The sequence below is a fragment of the Polyergus mexicanus genome, unplaced genomic scaffold (assembly GCF_030449975.1).
Source record: "Polyergus mexicanus isolate NDT 795.1 unplaced genomic scaffold, iyPolMexi1.0 SCAF_10, whole genome shotgun sequence".
Lineage (NCBI taxonomy): Eukaryota > Metazoa > Arthropoda > Insecta > Hymenoptera > Formicidae > Polyergus > Polyergus mexicanus.
This window is the reverse complement of record NW_027223330.1, coordinates 4,269,170-4,292,814: the sequence shown is the minus strand read 5'-3', so window position 1 is coordinate 4,292,814 and position 23,645 is coordinate 4,269,170. Positions and strand designations below refer to the sequence as shown.

The 23,645-nt window shown below is 33.3% G+C and overlaps 1 protein-coding gene and 1 pseudogene across 1 annotated transcript in view; both read right to left on the bottom strand.

The window, feature by feature from the left end:
• Positions 1-2,663: 2,663 nt before the first annotated feature.
• Frj (membrane bound O-acyltransferase domain containing farjavit) overlaps positions 2,664-23,645 on the bottom strand; it is a 36,501-nt gene continuing 15,519 nt past the window's right edge. Inside the window, exons 2-6 of the mRNA XM_070303545.1 lie at positions 11,240-11,511; positions 11,000-11,151; positions 10,216-10,424; positions 9,316-9,637; positions 2,664-3,047 (exon numbers count right to left, since the gene is read on the bottom strand). Coding sequence (XP_070159646.1) covers positions 2,826-3,047; positions 9,316-9,637; positions 10,216-10,424; positions 11,000-11,151; positions 11,240-11,511 — 1,177 coding nt within the window. The 3' untranslated portion in view covers positions 2,664-2,825. The remainder of the gene's footprint in view (positions 3,048-9,315; positions 9,638-10,215; positions 10,425-10,999; positions 11,152-11,239; positions 11,512-23,645) is intronic.
• On the bottom strand, positions 19,896-22,233 carry LOC138936947 (uncharacterized; annotated as a pseudogene).

The following is a 23,645-nucleotide window of genomic DNA, read 5'->3' as shown; positions in this document are numbered from 1 at the left end:
TCAGTAAATTACGTATGATCACAGTACATTCAGTATAAATATAGAATATTCGTATGATATCATGTGCTGTTAAGGATACTTTTTTTATTTAAAGATAATTCATAAACGGAAATATCTCAGAGAGGAGGAGAGGGATTTATTTACAGCCTGTATATAATATCAAAGAAATTATTCTTAAAACTACATGAAATTTTATGCAACTAGTTTTCCAAGATGTTAAAATTACGCTATACACATCTTTACTACTTTTATGTTTTATAAGAGAACTCCTTTAATAATAAGTTTGGTTTACTAATTGTAAGTAAGGCTTTGTGTTTAATTTAGTAATTCCTGGTACTTCTTTTGTAGTCTTTTCATATGTCTTTTTACCAATACTAATGTTATGCCATCTCCATTTCATAATGAATAGATTACACAGTTATATTTAATTACACACCTAAAACATAAGCAAAAGTGTACAACAATTGGGTACTTTCATAGTGAAGACATCCCGTAACAATTGTTTTGCAGGAATTTTCTCTTGTTCAGCCCTATGTTGCTAATATTATGGGAAGGGTTCAGTCCTATATGTCTAGTAAGACGACGTGGAATCATTCATTCATCATAATATAAGATCATTAATATCATTATACTGTAACGATGCACTCCACCGTTACCCTCCATTATTACCCGGCCGCCATCCGCCGGAAGTCCACCGTCCGACGAACACCGATCGGGCAAAATGTGGTGGCGCTGAGCGCCCATTTTTTAAACGAGAGACAAAGCGCGTAAATATCGAATCACTGTTAGGCGCGCGTAACCGTCAAGAGCCGGTGATGCGCTCGGGTACCGACAGACCGATACCGGAAACACCCGAGTCGCGGGCGCCGGTTCTATGACGAAAATACCGTTAGAACAATAGGCGAATTACGCAGACGCGTGCCGAGAACCCGTATAAATAGAGCGCGCTTTCGTTTATCGAGACCAAATCTTTCGATCCGCCAGAGTCAGTAAGACGCCTGGAGAATATCCTAGATCCTTAGAAAGCTCCTACGAGAGGGAAAACGGGGTTGGGCGTACCCAGCCTCCGCCGAGAGTTTGCGGCATCTCAAATGAGCAATCCTTCCGAATCATCGTTAGAGGCAAAACGGGATCGGACGTACTCGACCCTGCCGAGCGTTCTTGGTACATCGCAGATTTCCGACCATCTACGTGTACTGGCAGTATTCACGTGAAGAGGAGTTCTCCCCCACGGACGGATGTACTCGTCGGCCGCAACACTTCTGAATCCGAAGAAATCGACATCACGATCCCGCTAAACGACGCTCTTAATATCCGCTCGAATTAATATCTGCTCGAATTAAGAGACTCACCGTCGACCGCCATCGTCAAACCGAACTCGCCATAGATACGGAGATATAAGGCCCGCGCCGAGGGACGACCCGCATCCCTACCGCGACACCGATCGACGCGCGGAAATCGATATCATCGCACATATGCGTCAAAGGACCGCCCACCGAAGCTACCGAAATTATCGCCCGCACGGTCCACGACCCGATAGCTAGCGGCTCCTGCCGAATTCGCGCCGCGTGATTTGTAATCGATAGTTCGGATCTCGAAGAACGCAGAAAGGTGACCGCGCTGCATTGTATGCAACACCGTCCGCACCCGAATTCCTCACCTACCAGTATAGATTCACGCACGTACATACTTGCATAATACATGTACACAGGCTTACATTCAACGTACACACGCGCACCTCCGTATATTTTATACTTATGCGATCTCACACATATCTTGAACATTCACACACTCATTGTATACCACACACACACACCTCTTAAAAGATACAATAAATCTTGTTTATTACAAATATATAACTTCGTGTTTGTATCTCGATACTCCTTTCACGAGCCCAAGATCCCGACTGAGCTGTCCTAGCCTGCCTCGAGAAAGCGGAACGTTACAATACTCTGTGGGTAATACAAGTCTCAAGTTTTTCCTTTATCATAAACCTTTAAAAATAATATACATATTATATAAATAATAAATTCAGAAGAAATATATGATTAATCGACATTAAAAATTATAATATCTATGCAAGAATTATTATATAACAGAAAATAAAAAATAAAAAATCGGACGTCGTTAACAATCGAGACATTAAACAGAGATTTTTATTGTCTCTTATATACAGTTTTATATTAAAGCTAATTATTATTGAGAAAATTACTGTTATATTCATCACACAGTTGACAAACTATATTAATCTAAATATCGATTTTCAATTAAGAATTATATCCTCATTGTAGCGCTATATTAAATTATGATATTGGATGTTTGAGAAACTATATGTAAATATTTTTATTGCAAAGTAGAAATTAATGCAGAATTGTAGAAAAAGTATATTTCTGGTATATTTTACAATCTATACTATCGAACATATAAGTAATAGCATATGAAAAGAATACTAATTTATTTTTCAAGAAGAAAATTTATATGATTTTTCGGTTTGGATATCAGAATTTAATATGATACAGTTAGGGAGAGCCTTAAAATATAATTAAAGTATTGTTTAATATACAAAAAAATACATATTTAGTCTTACAGAATTGTTTATAAATGTAAGAGGAATACTAGGAAATTATATAAAAATATAGGTAATGTCTATTGAAAAATTACTATTCAAAAACTATCTCAGGCTTATATTATAAGAGATTACATTAATATATCAGTGATTAAAAAAATTAAATATGGCTAAATCTCAAAATAACCTATTTTATTTTGTATTAGTGTAGAAACCTTCACTTTAAATAAGTCAATGCACTTTTAAAATAACAAAAAAATTATTTGTTCTTATGCTCTTCTGTTTGTCGTCGTTTGAGAAGATAAGGCTTCAGAATTCGTACAATCAGATAAAGTCCAAGTCCTAAGATATGTCCGGAGAAATACAGACTCTTGTAAAAATGTATTATTTCTTGGAAGCGCAGCAATTGGAAGGGCACGCCAAGATATGCCATGCACGTAAGTTTTGCCCACCAAAGGAAGAATCTCCAGACTTTCCCAGCCTGTATTTCATTATGAGAACAGAATAAATGTATCAATATTGTAATGTTTGAAAGTATCGCTCTAAAAAAGTTTGTGTATGTTTTATTATTTAGAAATATTTATAAATCCAATTTAAAAGATCTAAAAAATATTGCTATGGCGCTGCAATAACTGTATAAAAAAATATCGCTTAAAAAAATCCTTTTTACTTATCCTCTTTTTTATTAATTATTCAAAAAATGTTATTGACATAAAGTAATATTTTCAATATTATATATATATATATTATATACAGGGTGTCCCGCAACGTGATGTCCACACTGAAACTGTGTATTCTTTGCGTCATTCTAAATCAAAAAATCTTAATACATATATGTCCTAAAGTCGCTTGTTTTGAAGTTATAACGAAAAAATGCAAAAGTAGTTATTTCTCACACTAATGCGAGAAAAGCATCTTTATGACTCACCTTACCGCACTAGTGCGGAAATAACAGGCATTACAAAAAATATTGTATGTATGGCATATGCGGAAGACAACGAACTATACTTTATTCAAAGAGAGAATAATATCGGGTCGGACGAAAACTCGTCCGTTTCGCGTAAGTCTCCACTTTCAGAATGCCTAAAAAGCCCCCACTACATCGCCGTATCGCTCATACAGTTTGCCAGTGCTAGCAACGAGTAACAAGTCCCCCCGACCATTTAACATATTGACAGTTGCAATTATTTTTTCAAAATAACCCTCGAACGGTTTGGTGCAGCGTCAGCGAGTATTTTTAGTGTTTTTCTGCTAAAAAAGTGCGATGGAAGAATTGAATATTGTAGTAGTGCCACTAATATCATCTCCTGTGAAGAAAAATAAACGAGGCCAGGTAAACAATGATGAATACAAATTATTAATCTATTTGTAATATATCGGAGGTTGTAGTTTTAAAGTTTAAAGTGTCCTTTTTAGTATGAGTTCACTGCGAGAAAAATATGTTGAAATTTAATGAATGGTTTAAATAAGGCTATATTGGTATACGGTATTGAGTATGTCGCCATGTTCTCCCCACTTTACCCGCCTATGCGCAGACCAATATTATTCTCTCTTTGAATAGAGTATATGTCGCGCATGAAGTTGATGAGCTGAAGCAAATGCGGCAACTTCATACTCGATATAATTAATTGTTTTCCATACTTGCCACGCAAGATAATATTAATAAATTGACTGTCGTTTTAAATGAAAACATCGCATAAACATAGCTTAGAAATTTCTCTTACCTACCAATCATGAGTACATTATCCAATGAAGAATATGCCGATATTCATTTTATTTACGGTTTCTATAATGATAACGCACGTGCAGCAGTAACAGAATATCACCGACGGTTTCCTAATCGAAGAGTTTTTAGCAATGTCCACCGAAGCATCAAATCTATTGGTAAGGTCCCAAATAAAAATCTTGAGAGACCATTAAGGCGACATCGTCCAATCGAGGATGCGATACTAGCAACGGTGGACAAAACTCCTACTATTAGTATCAGACGACTTTCGGCGCAAACTAACGTCTCTAAAACAACAATTTGGAAAATACTGCGTGATTCTGATTTATATCCATTTCATTTTATGAATGTTCAAGCTCTTTAACCAAATGATTACCCTGCACATGTCAATTTTTGTCATTGGCTTTTAAGAAATCGGCAAATACATACAAAAATTTTATTTACCGACGAAGCTACTTTTACGAGAGACGGCATTACAAATAATAGAAACTCACACGTTTGGTCATCACGAGAAGAAAATCCTCATGTTATTACTGAAACACATTTTCAAAATCGATTTTCAGTGAATATCTAGTGCGGTATAATCGGTAATCATCTAATAGGGCCCATCATTATTGAAGATCATTTAAATGTTGAACGATACTTGCATTTATTATAAGAACAGTTGCCCGAACATCTTGAAGATCTGCCTTTAAACATCAGAACATAAATGTGGTTTCAACAAGATGGAGCACCACCTCACTTTAACAGAATTGTTATGAGATATCTAAATGAAAAATTTCCTGAGCGCTGGATTGGCAGGGGAGATCCAATAAATTGGCTTGCAAGATCTCTTGATCTATCTCTTCTGGATTATTTTTTGTGGGGGCACATGAAATCTCTAGTCTATGCGGATAAGCCAGTCAATCGGCAGCAATTATTAAATAAAATTAGAGACGCTTGTAATAATATACGTAACGATGCGGAACTTCTTTTGTGTTCTACAACATCAATAAGTCAAAGAGCAGAAGTGTGTGTAGACCAAAATGGTGATCACTTTGAACAATTTATAAAGTAATTTATAAAGTAAATTATTGTTTAATTATCGTTTAATTATTGTTTAATTATCAATAAATAATATTATCTTTAATAAATAATATTGTTCTTATTTTATGCAATTTTGTTTTTTCGCTATAACTTTGAAACAATCGGTTAGGGCATATGTGTATTAAGACTTTTTGACTTAGAATAACAAAAAGAATACATAGTTTCAGTGTGGACATCACATTGCGGGACACTGCAAGAAAAACAAATGTTTAAAAAAATACATTGTAAGTAATTTTCTTAAAAACAATTATTGTTTTATACTAATTGATTTGTCTCATTATTCTGTACATAAAAGTATTACGGTAAGATTATCGAAAACTAAATATTTTAAAATATCTCATAAAATATTTAGTTTTTTATATTAAAATATGTCAGATTAAAATATAAAATAACTCAAAAAGTACTCAATGAAAAAATACTTTATTATAGTGTTTTGGGAAGCTCTCGACATAAGCTATAAGAATATGTAATAAAAAATAGGGGGTTTCATTTAAGAAATTAAAGATGTCCTTGACTTGACTTTAACGATGCCATCCAAGGTCAAACCAATGACACTATCTTATGTTCCCCTCAAAACCATACAATTTTAGTAAAATTGTAGTAAAAAGTAGGATAAGTAAAAAGGATTTTTTTAAGCAATGTTTATGGTTAACAGCACGGCTTGACGCTGAAGCTGAGGAAATCCAGCTTTCTTTTCTTGACACTAGCATCGAGTCGAAAGACGTGACCACATGCAACGCTGAAACGAGCGTCCCATGAATTCGCACTTTAACGTAATATACTCTCTACAATATAAAACAAAAGGAAAGCGATCTGTAAGTTAATCCCAGCAAGCAAAATGATGCAAACTTTGCAGCAAACTCGAGCATGCCTTTACAGCAAAATTGTGACAAGATATGTCCGCAAAAAGTTTAGCTTTTACTGGCAAGGCTTGTCGCAATAGCGTGATGCACATTTTACGCAAATAATAGAGCAAACTTTGCTGTGCATGGCATGAAAGAAAATTTGTGGCAAGAGTAGAGCAAATTTTGCCATGCACGGGATGATAGCAAATTTATAGTAAGAACAGGACAAACCTTGCTGTACACAGAATGACAGCAAATTTGTGGCAAGAATAGAGCAAACCTTGCCGTGCACGGCATGACAGCAAATTTGTGGCAAGAATAGAGCAAACCTTGCTGTGCACGGCATGACAGCAAATTTGTAGCAAGAATAGAGCAAACCTTGCCGTGCACGGCATGATAGCAAATTTGATAGGTAATTTTCTGTATAAGATGATTCAGAAACTCTGCGACAAATTCTGAGGAACAATAAATCTCGCAGAGAGGAATATTTTTTGTGAAGCAATCCACCTTTTTTTTTGATGCGTCGTTTAAGAATATGCGACCGCGTAGACAAGAGTCTTAGGTGACATTTATTATAATTATGAGATGATGATAATATATGAATAATTGAAAATGAATTCATAATATGTGATGAATATATGAATTTTATATATATTGTTGCGTCCCTGCGGGTCGTCTGTGACCGTTATTCCTGAATCTGCTGTACCCGTCTCCGGGAGAACGTTGCTAAGGGTTGTTGTTAAACAACGGCGTTCATCTGAAGAGAGATCGGCCATCTTAGAGTCTCGCGACGGATGTCACTCCGGGCGGACGTATTCGAGATTACGATAACCGTTATTGTTCTGTGTTCCTTGTATAATAGTGTTCTGTGTTATTATATTAAAGTTCCTTTCGTTCTTTCAAAGGAGTGTTAATTATTTACTTGCGGTACGCGAGTGTCGGTTGTGTCACGCGGATTCGAGTTATATCGATTTCGATCCGCGGACGCAACAATATATATATATATATAAATACATATTTACATTTTAAGTAAACAATAAACGGATGATTTAAACTTTTTTAGACATTTATCTGCCCGATCTAAGCGAAACAATCAGTCCAATATCTGAATTCTCTATGTTTGGGATTGTATCAGTAATTGAACTGATAGAAATAATTATATTTTTAATCTTCTGCCAGTTGCTTTTTGCAAGCTTTATATACTTCTCATGACTAAAAATCAAATACAAGATGGATGCATATAGCGTGTCGCATAACGATAAACAAACGAACTATTGAATACTATATTTTTGTAAAGTTTATAATAAAGTAAAGTTGTAAATTTGCTGTCATACCGTGCATGGCAAGGTTTGCTCTGTTATTTCCGTGAATTTTGCATCTCGTTGTGCCAGAGTATACTTTGCTCCGTTCTTTTCATAAATATATTATCATATTCTGTACAATATAAGGTTTAATATAAATAAGGTTTGCTCTGTTCTTGTCGTAAATTTGTTATTACAGCGTGTATAACAAGATTTGCTACTAATTGACTTAAAGTTTGTGTTACACCGTGAATAGCATCATACGTGTTTTTCTATGCGTAAAATTTACAGGCAAACTTTTTTCTATTATTTACAGCACCGAGATGAAAAATTTTGCCGTCAATTTGCTTCAAACTTTTTGACAAACCAAAACAAGACAAATGTTTGCTAGACGATTGTTGTCAAAATTAAAGCACACCTTGTCGCAAAACGTGTTTTTAACATTCTTAGCTATCTGGATCTAACCATTTACCAAAATATGTCATAAAATATTCATTTTTTTATTATCTTACCTCAATACTTTTATGCACAAAATAATGAAAGGAATCAATTAGTATAAAATAACACATAGTTGTTTTTAAGAAAAGATATGAATTTGCATCGAGCAGCTGCATATTTAACAATTGTAATAGTAGGCTGTCGCTTCTCGCCACGCACTAATATTCGCGTGAATTGGTTAATTTTTTATTTATTTTTTATTATTGCGAAAATCGCAAAATGGTAGATTTTCTCACTCAGTATATAACAGACTCTACTTGCACATGAGAAGTGATACAATTACTATTAGACACCTTATGTGTGTACGTGAGTGTGTGCACGCGCGCACATGTGTGCGCGCGTGCGTGTATGTGTGTGTGTGTATAGAGCAAAGTAAGGTAAAACCGGGTAGATGGGTCAAATCGGATACCTCTATTTCTTCGTGATGAGTGCTACTATCTTTGATCAACTCGTGCTATTAGTTGTAGATTAACGCCATTATTATTTTAAGATGAACCATGCCCATGTACGAACGATATTTCTTTTTTAAAAGAAGTCCAAAATTTTCAGGCCAAAAAAAAATCGATATCGGGGCAATCGAATCGTCGTGAACTTTTTGTCCACAGAGCTTATATTTCGGTAAATGCAGCATTGCATTCTGTACGTATTAGAGAGTATATCACACTAGATTCGATCGTCACTTTATACGCTACTAGAATATACAGCCACCGCGTGTTATTTTCTTCGTGTTGGGGCAAAACCGAGTACCTACACATCTCATATAATGAAAAGAAGAAAAATTGCTATCCTGATTTTGTCTTTTTCCAAAAAGCAATTGGAAATGGAGATTGCCACTCAAAAAAAGAAACTACTAAAAAAAGCTTTTTGAGACTCCTAAAGTTAAGAAATTAAATAAAAAAAGTCTTGCAACAATGTAGAGCAAGAGGATATCTTTATTTGTGATTTTTGTTTATAGAATACATTTCTGTATTGTATTTTAATCAAAATAAATCAAGATTTCGTAATTGCTTTACATGCTTTCAAATAGGTATCCGATTTTACCCTACCAGTGGGACAAAACCGGGTATTTTGACTTCTTCAAAAAATCTTGTTATCCTTGGTAATTAAATTTTTTTTTTCAGCAACTAGCCTCATTTCCTCATAGTTCAAGGTCCACTAAACATTACTACTACTCAGTAGACTTTTTTTGCCCTCTGATTTTTTGTAGGAAGAGTAATCCAAAGAAGTATCTGGTTTTACCCTACTTTCCCCTATATATGATATATCTAAAATTATTATATATGAGTAACTCACAAATCCGTTTTCTTCACATTGGTTGTAAAATTTAACGCAGATATCCTCAAAGGATAAATAGAGCGGAACTTGACAGATGCAAAAATAATAGCCTGCAGCATAACCGTGCCACAGAGCGGAGAGAGTCAATGTAACGACAGTTCTTAAACTTTTATAGGGGAATCTTTTGTAAATGCATACAGCCATCCAATATTGTATACACGTATTCCATATTTTCATTGTATGTCTAACAAATGGAGAAGATTCCACTTGCCATATGTTCATGTTATGCACCGTTTCAAAATCTTGCACTTCCATTTTCGCTCTTTTATGATCAAAGGACCTAATAAATTATTTTTAAATCTATTATTTTTCCTTAAGTCAATCTTAGTATTCTGTAAGATGTAAAAAGACATAATATTGTAGGAATTTACCAATGATATAATTTAGATTATATCTTATTAATAATATAATAATAATGAGATAATAGAAAATTATTATCTTTGTAATTAAAATGGCTTTAATGATATTATTTGGTATAAATATTCTGTTTTGATAAATATTTCTCATCTATAGCAAAGTTAATTGAATAAATATCATTATTTATTAAATATTTTGTATCACATATATGTTCACATATATAGTAAACAGTTTTTATTCTCAAATCTTAAAATAAAATGCCTATAATTATTTATTTTTAGAAGATTTAATTAACTTTAATAATTAGGAATATCTGCATATAAATGTAATAAAGTCGATGATTAATTAGCTAATGAAAGAACAACTATCTGAATATATTGAAAATGAGATAATACGGAAATGAAAAATGGATGAGACAGGGAAAAGAAAAGAGTGATAAAAACGCGAGAGAGAAGAAGAGAGAAAGAAATATATATGTATATAAAAAGAAAATTATCTTACAGCTTTTCAACTGTTTTATAATCGCGCGGACCCAGACCAGGTGCAGATTGACAGCAAACTGGGTAAGCTCCTAGTCCTGACATTTGACAGACGCATTCAGCCAGAGCCATACCAATATACATTCTCAATCGAAAACAGGCGAAAGTGGGATACATATAAAGAAATCTATACAGAAAACTGAGTTCTTCAAATTCTATCTTTTGTGTATACTGAAATTGGAAGAGAAGTACATATTATTAAACTTATTATATCTATTAATGTATCATATTATCATTATTCGCAATTGAGAAATTAAGAAGAATGTCCATTCTTGATGAGTTTCTAGACCCCATTTTGCAAAATATATGACTCAAATAAAAGTTTTAGATTTTGACAACAAAATTATTTTAAGTAATTTTTGTTGCATCTGAGATCTGCTATAGATAAAAATGTCTATTAGAAATAAACATTTTTTTCAATGTTATTAAAAGAAATATTAAAAGAGAGAGAGATTTATTAATTTTATTATATGAAATATTAATAGATTTAGCTCTTTTGACATCGTAAATCTCTAAAATTATCTTTGAGTCAAAAGATCTGCTATCATCTTGCCCATTTCTTCTTTCTTCATATTTTCCGATCAAATCAAATAATTTTTATATTTTAGAAAAAAAGGATGTATAAATATATCTTATTTTTTATATAATAAAATTTAGATCATTTAGTTTCCAATTATTCTAGAGTTATATATATTTCGACTCTTTTTATATTGTAATGTGAATATAATGAACGTAATGAATATTACATCGCTGGGAAATAGATGACTCATTATTAGAAAGAGTGCAATAAACGCTACAATCTGTTTTAGTTTGTAATAAGTGAGCGGCCACGGATCAACATAATTAGAGAATGGTCTATGTAGAGAATCCCAATATGTCCTGTAACGGTAGTATGGACCTATAAAAATTTTAAATGTAATTTATCTTATTATTTAAAACATTTCCAAACAAGTATAGTTCATCTAAACTTGTTTATCAGATCTTACCTGTTAAAACACCCATATAACTAAAACTATAATGTATCACATCCATAAAGGCAATTTTCTTGAATGCATCTGAATTTGCTCCTTGAATATCATTGCTTGGTGCTGTAGCCGCCGAATTGATTTCGAATGCTAATCCAGGTAATTTTAATGTGAGAACCATTACAACGAGATTCGTGTGAGTTGATGGATTCGGTAATCCAAAATAATCACTGAATCGAAAGATCACCAATAAGTAGAAAAAGGAAAAATATAAGCTGACTAGGTGACATTTTCTGTAAAATTAAAATCTATTTTAATGGACAGCTATTATGGATTCGATAATTCTATTTCTTATATTCTGTTATATTATTTTAAAGATTATCAATCTTTTTCCAAGGATATATTTGTAAGTTAAAATGTAAATATTTTATTGTGAAAATATATTAGCCCTGATTTTTTTTATTCCAGATTATTACTGCTTAATTAGATTACATGTATTAATTGTTCGATTTTGAGTATTGTACTCACCAATTTTAAAATATTTTACTTAAATATGTATTTCTCTCCTTTAGGATTCTTTATATATTCTTATTATATATAATTGTTATATATGCAATTGAACGCATTTTAACTCTTTCATTGTAAAAATGAATGACAGAATTTGTTCCCATTAAAAAATGTGTTGTTTATATTAAAAACAAAACTTAGGATACAATAGTTGGAAAGAAACTAAAGGTTTGATAAATAACATGCTTTACACAGAAAATCTTTTTTTATTTAACATTTCATAACTTTATAATGTACAAAAAACATTGTAATATCTCGTACTAAGTTACGCGCCAACAATAGCGAAACTGATGGTGTATCTATACAAGAATTGTCCAGATAAGAATACAATTGAGTATCATATATTATTTATATATACATATATATATATGTATATATTTTTTTGTGAGTTTTACAATTATATTAAAATATAGACTATATATATATACCCAGTAAGCAATTTGATAACAAATTGTTGCCAAATTGGCATCAAATTCGCTCAAAACTTGGTAACAAATCCAGTGCCATCTGTGTCCGCATTAAGCTTGTGTTTTGGTGACAAAGCTTGTTGACATACCCTGACAGCAAATTGACGGCAAAAACCGAGCAAAGCTTGACATGATTTGACGTCAAATTGATGGCAAAAATCGAGCAAGATCTGCGCAAGACAATCTGATAGCAGATTGTCAGCAAAAACCGAACAAATTCTGCAGCTTTTGGCCATTCATATAAAAGTATATATTTAAATAGATTTAAAGCCTTAACCCTAAGTAACAAAATGATGATAAGTTATGGTCATAAAATGACCATTAGATAATTAGACATTATACAAAATCATATATTAATATGTTAAAACATATAGGTAAATTCAAATAACTTAATTTATAAAATTAAAGATCTTTTTGGACAGAAATTGTTTGAATAAGTGAAAATCGAACAATTATCTGTCCGATTTGCAAAAAATCAATTCAATATCTGAATTTCCTGTATAAGAATTGTGTCAAAAATTGAACTGATAGAAATATATATATTATAATATTATTAGCATTTTGTAGGCTTTATATACACTCATGACAAGAATTTGAATACGGGTATAGATAATGAATAACGCGCCGCATAGCGATAAGCGACTGAACTATTTTATAATACTTTGTAATAAGCTGCAGATTTTGTTCGGTTTTTGCTGCCAATTTGCCATCAGATTGCGCACTCTAGATCCTGCTCAGTTTTTGCCGACAATCTGATGTCAGTCATGTCAGCAAGCTTTGCTCGGTTTCTGCCGCCAATTTGCTGTGTAGTTATATTAGCAAGCATTGCTTGATTCTTGCCGGCAATCTGCCAGCTTAATCGGTAATAACAACTCTTGTACCAAATTTGTAGCCTTTTTGCTGACAATAATTTGTAGCAAGCACTTGACAATATCTGTTAGAACAGACCTGGCTGACTGGGTATATATATATACCGGGTGTTAAATTTCAAACGTAACAGGTGGAATATCTCGTAAACAATGCATTTTAGAAAAAAATGTTTCCTACCAAAGTTGTAGGGTTTCGAGGGGGACATAACATAGTAATATTCATATGACCTTGGGCGGCGTCTCCAAGATCAAGTGGAGGTAAGAATAAATTTTTTAAATGGAAACCTATATTTTTTATTATAACATCTTTTTCTACTAATTAACTTGAACAACTTTTATCTGAAGCATTTTTTTATTTACCTAATATTTTTTAAGATATTCAAGAAAAACTTGGTAATTCTTTCAACATGTTTTTCTATGTAAAAATTCTGTCTTTTTTATTTAAAGATTTATTAATAAAGCATTTTTTCTTTTCTGAATCTTTTCCTTCTGTCATTTGACTTTCAAGCAGATGTATTGTAGTCGATCAGAAAAAACACATAACAGATAGACTGAGCACTCAGTGTGTTTACATTTTTTGTTGTATCGTCAGCGCCAATGCACGGACTTTCATATTTACGGAAGAAGGTGGGAATGTGTAACTTTTTAAATCAGTTACAGTAGTGCGACTAATGTGGTCATTAGAGTAAATTGTGTTTCCATTTTCTATTCTTTTTTCACTTGCCGTTATGGTGCGTTATACTGATGTGGAATATCGTGACATGCTTTTAATTTATGGTGAATGTAGACGAAATGCTAGAGAAGCTGCTAGAGTTTACCGTCAAAGATACTATAATAGGCTCCATTATCCATCTCCCATGGTCTTCATTCGTGTATTTTATCGTTCAGGAGAGCACGAAACTTTTGCCGCTCACCGCAATATAAATCGGCCTCGTCCAGTTTGTAATGAGGGAATGACAATAAACGTTTTAGCAGCAATTACTGTGAACCCTCATTACAGTACACGACAATTGTCACGGGAACTTGGAACATCCAACGTAAATGTTTGGAATATTTTGTGTCGTCAACACCAACATCCATATCATATCCACTTACACCAAGCATTAACGCAGGAAGATTATAATAGAAGATTAGAATTTTGCCGATGGGCCTTACAGCGCTATGAAGAAGATGAAATGTTCTTTTCTAAAATATTGTGGAGCGATGAAGCTACATTTCATAACAGTGGCCATGTGAATCGTCATAATCTTCATTATTGGAGCGACCAAAATCCTAGATGGTTAAGACAAATTGATCATCAACATGTATGGTCGTTGAATGTGTGGTGTGCCATTATTGGTGACACAATTATCGGCCCATTTTTCTTCGATAATATCGTTAACGGACGAATTTTTTTGAACTTTCTGGTTGAGGAACTACCTCCTCTTCTGGAAGATTTGCCTCTAAACCTTCGACAGAACATGTGGATGCAACTTGACGGAGCACCTTGCCACTTTAGTGTAATCGTCAGACAACACATGAATGTTATTTTTCCTGACCGATGGATAGGTCGGGGAGGTCCAGTGTCTTGGCCTCCCAGATCACCTGATCTGACTTGCCTAGATTATTATTTGTGGGGTAGAATCCGGGAAATTGTTTATGTTAATCCTCCAACTACAAGAGAAAATATGATAGAACGAATACGCGAAGCGTGCGGAAGAATTTCAAGAGACGAATTACAAAGTGTGCATAATGGTTTCCAACGAAAATTACAAGCTTGCATAGATGTAAGAGGACAACATTTTGAACACTTAGATTAATGGAATTTAAAAAAAAAAAAAAAAGAATTTGGTTGACTTCGATACTCTTTCTAAAAATTCTTTTTGTAAAAATTCTTTTATTTTTAAATGTGAAGATTTATGAATAAAGTTTATTTCTTATTTGCTTCATTAATTATTTTCTTTTTTATTTTTTGAGTCCTTTTGTTCCATTATTTGATCTTCAATATCGTAAGCTGAAGAGTTACCAAGTTTTTCTTGAATATCTTAAAAAATATTAGGTAAATAAAAAAATGCTTCAGATAAAAAGTTGTTCAAGTTAATTAGTAGAAAAAGATGTTATAATAAAAAATATAGGTTTCCATTTAAAAAATTTATTCTTACCTCCACTTGATCTTGGAGACGCCGCCCAAGGTCATATGAATATTACTATGTTATGTCCCCCTCGAAACCCTACAACTTTGGTACGAAACATTTTTTTCTAAAATGCATTGTTTACGAGATATTCCACCTGTTACGTTTGAAATTTAACACCCGGTATATATATACAGGGTGACCCATTTTAACTTAGGCAGCCAAATAATGAATAAAATTCTTGTTATATTCTATTGACTTTTTCTTATATCGTGACAAGGGGCTTCGCTCTTTGCCCGCCCATATATATGTATTTTTCTACAGATATATCGGCAAATTTTTAAACACTGATATTAATTGGTATGTTCTTCAATCATTCTTTTGTTAATAACTTTAATAAACAATAAACGACGGTTAAAACTTTTCGAATGTTACTCAGGAACATAACTATGCCCATACAGCATAGAACGTTGCAGCAATATTGCCGCAATGTTGCTACAATATTGCAATATTGCTGCAATGTTCTGTACTATATGGGAGTATGGGTGATATCTTATGCCATTAAGGTCAAGGTCATCAGTGGTCGATTCTCTTTTTGATATGTTTATCAAAATCTTTAAATACCAAAATGCTAGAAAATATAGAGAGGGGACTATTTGGTAACTATTTACGATTTCAATCGAAAATATGAGTTTTTAACTAGCGAATTATGAATCCGAGCTAATCATTTCCGTTATCAAAGATAATTTTCATAATCTCGTGCCAATCGGAATTGGGTTTCCACTCATTCACAAAGTGTGAAACATTCCGATCATTTCAGATATTATTTTCATGTTTAGATTAAGTAACAAGAAACAGAATAAAGTTTCATTTTTGTAAAGTACTAGTATTAATTAGTATTAATTATTTTGGCTTCGGAAAGAATTAATGGTAAATGTGCATATTAAGATGCATTTTCATGAGCCGCTGAAACCGATCGTTTGAGCGACAAAAAGGATCACGTGACGATTTTTGTCACTGAACTACTACAACAATAATTTTTGTACATGAAACAGGATAAAAGCAACAAAGTTAAAAGTTGAGAGACGTTTTTTGGTTTTATTAGCACTTTCAATATTAACATGTTATAAACAGTTGTGGTATTGTACCAGAAAAAATAAATATTATAATTGATATTAAATTGTAATCGAATGATTCCAGAACATGAAATCAAATTTCATATTAATATTGTTTTTGCTGTTATTGTAATACTGTTGACATGTCAAACACAAAAAAAACTATCCTAAAAAAATTTTGGATTGCACTACTGTTTCAAAATCATAATGAGCATTTTATAAAGCTACTTTTCCGTGTGTAAAGTTAGAAAGTGCAAGATGCATGAATTATTTATAATTATTTATTTTTATTTCTATTTTTTATGATTCATCTTTAATATTCTTTAGTTAGGCAATAGAGAAAATATTAGGCATAGGAATAAAATGTTAAATATTAGAAAAAACAATTTGGAATTATTTTACTTCAAATAAGGAAACGGAATGGATTAATTATTTCTAATTTTTAATTTATTACATGTTAATCCATTCCGTTCCCTTGTTTGAAAATAATTCTAAATATTTATTTCTATTTATAATATTTTCTCTATTATGCGCAGGGTCTTATTTTGCAAGGTTATGTGTTCTCGGTACACACAATCAACATGGCAGCATCAGTTTCACATAATGTTTGAGCGATAATGCTTTGTAATTGAACCTGTTTGAACTACAAAATAGTAGCCACTGGACAACAGGCAACAAATCTGTCATTTCAATTGCTCGTTTTAGCGGCACGTGAAATAATTGTACCTTTAGGAGACTCACCTCCAATGACCTTAATGTTGACAACAAATATCAAGATCATGATCCTGAGTAACATCCAAAAGGTTTTAGCTCTTTGTTTATTGAAAATTATTAACAATTAAATTGTACAATAGGTAAATATGCATAAAAGATCACACCTCACCGATTTAATCGCCACTTACCCAGATAGCCAAGTTTGCCCGATCATGTATTGCAAATTATGCATTACATATTATATCGTTAGAAGTCTGACAGGAGTTGCGCATGATTTGCTAGTTCAATCAGTGCCGGCAAAAATATAACAAAAAACAAACAATCTTTGCATCATTATATGTATACTACAAAAAATGCTGCAAAATTTAAGCAGAAGTTTTTGATATAAAAATAATAAATTTAAAGAATTCCCAGCAAGCAAAATGATGCAAACTTTGCGCAAAGTTTGCAGCAAACCCGAGTATGCCTTTACAGCAAAATTGTAACAAGGTGTGTCCGGAAAAAGCTTAGTTTTTGCTGGCAAGGCTTGTCGCAATAGTGTGATGCACATTTTACGCAAATAATAGAGTAAACCTTGCCGTGCACGGCATGACAGCAAATTTGTGGCAAGAACAGGACAAACCTTGCTGTGCACGGGATGACAGCAAATTTGTGGCAAGAACAGGACGAACCTTGCTGTGCACGGGATGACAACAAATTTGTGGCAAAAATAGGGCAAACCTTGTCGTGTACGGCATGATAACAAATTTATGGCAAGAATAGAGCAAACCTTGCCGTGCACGGAATGACAACAAATTTGTGACAAGAATAGGCCAAACCTTGCCGTGTACGGCATGATAGCAAATTTGTGATCATTCTATGTATAGGATGATTCAAAAACTCTGCGACAAACTCTGAGGAACGATAAATCTCGCAGAGAAGAATATTTTTTGTGAAGCAATCCATCATGTTTTCGTTTAAGAATATGCGACCGAGCAGACAAGAGTCTTAGGTGGCATTTATTATAATTATGAGATGATGATAATATATGAATAATAGGAAATGAATTCATAATATAATGAATATATGAATTTTATATATATATATATATTTACATTTTAAGTAAACAATAAACGGATTTAAACTTTTTTAAACATTTATGTGCCCGATCTAAGAGAGACAATCAGTCCAATATCTTAATTCCCTATGTTTAGGATTGTATCAGTAATTGAACTGATAGAAATAATTATATTTTTGATCTTCTGTCAGTTGCTTTTTGCAAGCTTTATATACTTCTCATGACTAAAAATCAAATACGAGATGGATGCATATAGCGCGTCGCATAACGATGAACAAGCGAACTATCGGCTGAATACTATATTTTTGTAAAGTTTGTAATAAAGTAAAATTGTAAATTTGCTGTCATGCCATGCATGGCAAGGTTTGCTCTGTTATTTGTGTGAATTTTGCATCTCGTTGTGTCAGAGTATACTTTGTTCTGTTTTTTTCATAAATATGTTATCATATTGTGTACAACAGTGCTGGGATTTACTTGCACATTTCGGCCCGATTCCGTGACTCACGCCTATTGCCCCCCCACTCACCGCTCGTGCGTTAGCAGCGAGTCGCCAGATACGCGTAACTAAGGAACGCGACGCTTTGTCTCAGGAGCGTCCGTATATAAGAATGCCCAAATATAATAATAAGACAATACTTTTCTATAATTAAAAGTTTTTCTTCAATATTTTATATCAATGAATTATAGAATATTGAAGAAAAACTTTTAATTCGAAGAATTTTCGCGCTGTATTTAGAAAAGTATTGTCTTATTATTATATTTGGGCATTCTTACATATAAACGCTCCTGAGACGAAGCGTCGCGGTCCTTAGTTACGCATATCTGGCGACTCGTTGCTAACGCACGAGCGGTGAGTGGGGGGCAATAGGCGTGAGCCACGGAATCGGGCCGAAATGTGCAAGTAAATCCCAGCACTGGTGTACAATAAGGTTTGCTCTGTTCTTGTCGTAAATTTGCTATTATAGCGTGTATAACAAAATTTGCTACTAATTGATGTAAAGTTTGTGTTACACCGTGAATAGCATCATACGTGTTCTTCTTTGCGTAAAATTTACGAGCAATCCTTTTTCTATTATTTACAGCATCGTGAGACAAAACATTTTGCTGTCAATTTGCTTCAAACTTTTTGACAAACCAAAACAAGACAAATGTTTCCTAGACAATTGTTGTCAAAATTAAAGCATACCTTGTCGCAAAGCTTTGGCAAAACGTGATTTTAACATTCTTGGCTATCTGGGTTGCGTGTTGGCATAATATGTTAACAGAAGCTAAATAAAAACTGAACATAACATGACACATCATGCTATATTGGTAGAATATCGTTAGAAATCGAGTTCATCTGCAAGCACGGCGTAACGGCAGAAATGCTGCAAAAATTAAGGCTCCCAAGTAGTCGCCGTGAAACTCCGAGTTGATGGTGGCATGGGAATAAAGATGCTACGGTAGGAATAAGAAGATCCAACGATTTATCATATACGCGAACTGAGATTTATTTGTAACTTTCGGCTGGATTTTTTAGCTCACGCCTATTGCTCGCTGCTCCCCTCTTATCCCTCGCTCCTTAGCAACGCATCACTGCATCGTAAATCGTAACTAAGGAGCGCATCACTTATAAGTAACACTACCCAACTGATACTCACCGATTTGAATGAAACTTAACATACTTATTAAACACCGAAAAACATTAAATACGTGTTTTTTTGTTTCGGCTAAACACGATTTTTAGGGGTAGAAAGCACCCCTCAACTCCTGGAGATGGAAACAGTTATGGCTAATTATTTTTGAAACGATACATTTTCTGAAAAAAGTGCTTAGGACCAAAGTTGTAGAGTTCAAAGTGATGCACTTGATGGCGACCTTGAAGTCGACCTTGAAGTCATTTGAAAATCATTTCATGTTTTTCAAAGGGAGTAGTTTACTTTTCATCCCGAGAATCGATAGAGCGTAAAATTTTACATTCAGAACGTTGGTGATTTGTAAATAAAACAAGCTTCTGCAATTTAAAATTGTTCATTGATCCAACCAATTAAGGCAAGATCAGTCAATGATTCGATCAATAAAGGAATTAAAAGTTAATTATTCATTCAAATAAGGCAAGATGTGATCGAGATCCAGCCAGTGAAGGCAAGATGTGAGCAAAATCCAGCCAGTAAAGGCAAGATATGGTCGAGATCCAGCCAGTGAAGGCAAGATGTGAGCGAAATCCAGCCAGTAAAGGCAAGATATGGTCGAGATCCAGCCAGTGAAGGCAAGATTTCATAATTTCTTTTCATAGTCTATGAGTATAAATTCCATGATAATTGGCATTATTCTTTATATTCATGGCAATAATGAGGAATAACTTTATCTTCTATCGCAAAAAAATGCACCATACACAGAGAGTTAGTACACCACGCACATTTTATTACTGTTATTGCAGATTTTGCAGACTGTACCGCAATTCTTTAAACAGAAATCAACAGGCGTTTCACATCTATCTGGTTTTTCTTCAATATATCCACTTTTCCACCAGGCATATTTAATCATGTTTTGGAATCGGGGTGATGAGAATTGATTGTGGATTAATGATTGAATTTTGAGAATGTTATTCCTCAAATGTAGGTTAATATCATAGTTGTATAAGAGAATTAAGTCCGAAAATTGTTTCAGGAAGTTTTTCCACGGTCTGAATATGTAGACATCCAATGGTTGAGTGAAGCCAGTTGTTCCCGCAGGAATTGTAAAAATTTTTACTTCTTTATTACCCTTGTCTATATTTTCAAATTTCTTTTTTGTTTGTCCTGACCAAGGGTCCAAACACAAAATAGACTTCTTGCCTAATGCTGGCAAGAAGACATCTTCAAACCATTTATAACCCAATGTCGGATGTCAATTTTCCAGATTTTGTGGCAAAAACGAGGATATTATCTGCTTTGTATATTGACTTCTGTATTATTGGTCCGAAACGGCCACTTGTTTCTTGCAGAACTATTAATAAAGGGGATTTCAAGATACCATCGGCAGATATTAAAGATTGTATTGTGTAACTGTGAGTCAAGGAATTCAAAGATTGAGCAAGACACTCCACTTTCAAAGAACCCTTTGAGGCTAATGTACGACCAGCATGTGTTTCCAAATTGAACCTTGATTGATCTGAATTGTAAACGTTTGCTGTTCCTAGCAAGTCTATCTCTAGTTTAACTTGACTCACATAATTGGAAGATTGTTCCAATAGTTCTGCTTTATTTAAAATATGCGCTTGTGTCACGAATTTATTTATTTTTCTTGAAACAATACCATGTTGTATTTTAAAGTTGTGTATCCATTTTGATGAAGCCGTAAATAATTGAGAAGGCAAATGAACTACCTCTTTTGCTTTCAAGGCCCATCTCTTTAGATCTAAATCGTGAATGGATAAATTTCGATCAGATGCGCTGTTAAATTGTTCTAGAACGTATTGAGAGATATAACAATTTATCAATCCTTGACCCACCCTCAGCAACTTGTGCTTCCCATCGGTACAATTGTGTTACATTTATAACTTTTTTAAATCGGTTTTTAACTGATTCTATATTCCTTCTTTTCTTTTCAGATCGCCAAAATTCAATTACTCTCTTCTTATAATCAATGTCTACAATTTCTCTGAATTTTGTATCGTCTTGCATAACTTCCGAAACATCTTCTGGATTGTCTTCAACTAAAACAGCATCAGGAATCACACTAGCATCAGTACAGTTCAAAGTATCATAAGTCTCTTTAAATATATCAAAATTGATAGCGTCTTTTATCAAATCTGCAAGTTGAGAAGCGAATAATCTTTCTTCATCTGTTATTCTAGATTCTATATTGTACACTGGGTCCTCGAAAGTGAGGCATAATAACTTTAAAATATTTTTTGGGTTTAATGACATGAAATTTTACAGATTAACAATGTTTTAATAATATTATAACAGAGATTCAAAGTAAATTCATAGAAAGCAGAGTTTATGATTGTAAGCCTAAATGAAATTAACACAAGAAATAGTCGTGGGAACAAATGATGGAAAAGTACTTGCAGTAAATACTTTCCGAAAGAATTTTGAAAATATTCACGAGAAACAGCAGTCGTAAGAACAATTGACGTAAAACTATAAACAATGAACACTCGCCCAAGTACAGATGTGAAAATGATAATTGAAGGTATATTCAAACAAATTCACGAGCAAGATAGCTCATAGCAAATAACTGATCAAGAAGTAATTTTGGAAAATGCTTGCTTAACGACAGTCGGGAAAATAATAATTGATCATATGTCCGAATGAAATCCTAATACAAAATAAAGAGTAAAAGATATTGTGGATAACTCCAGAGTAGCAATAAAAATTTAAAAAAATTTTAAAGTTTCTAATATAGCATGAAGGTAATGTTTAACTTATAATTAGAGTGACATATTATGTTTTTTTATCTTTACTTCTATTCTGAAGTTACTTACAAAACTTTTTTCTCCTTCTTATTTTTTCTATAAATTTGCGCCTATTTTCCCATTACGTCAGGTTTTTTTCTTTTTTTAGGAAAATAACGCAACAAATCAATTCTGAAGACAGATTTAGTCAACGCATAAAATTACTGATTATAGATACAGGATGTGGTCAAAGTCCGGCAACGGCTAATTATTTCCAAATTTAATTGACTTTGAAAATCGACCTCAAGGTCGACTTCAAGGTCGCCATCAAGTGCATTACTTTGAACTCTACACTGGTCCTAAGCACTTTTTTCAGAAAATGTATCATTTCAGAAATAATTAGTCATAACTGTTTCCACCTCCAGGGGTTGAGGGGTGCTTTCTACCCCTAAAAATCGTGTTTAGCCGAAACAAAAAAACACGTATTTAATGTTTTTCGGTGTTTAATAAGTATGTTAAGTTTCATTCAAATCGGTGAGTATCAGTTGGGTAGTGTTACTTGTTAGTCTCAAGAACGTACGTATCACAAATGTGATAGCACAATACTTTGATAACCATAAAACATAAATATTTTGAATTGTTATAGAACGTACATATACGTAATTAATAATAGAATAATAATTATTTTTGTTATTAATACAAAATAAAATATTGAATAGAAAATTTTAATGAGAACCTCTACTACTAGAGTATTGTGCTATTATATTTATGATGCGCACGTTCCTGCGACTAGCAGGGGAGGGCGCGACTTTAAGATCACCGAATTGAAAAAGGCTTTTATAGTGTAGTACTCTATTAGAAGAATACTTGAGCAAAGGGATAGAGCGCAATGCTCAGCCATTTCCAAGAAAATGATTTAAACAATATGGCTTTCCATATATCTGGCTCCGTTATATCAATTAGCGAAAAGGCGGTGTAGCTCGGACATTAAGCGCGTGACTGTCACGCATCCAACCCGGGTTCAATTCTTGTCCCTGCCACTCTTTTTCTCATTCTTTTTTCATATAATCTAACAACGAATATTTATTCATGTAAAATAAAGTTAATTAAATTAAATTTTTTTTAGTTTGCACTTTCGGAAGGCAATTTTCTTTTAATTTATTCACG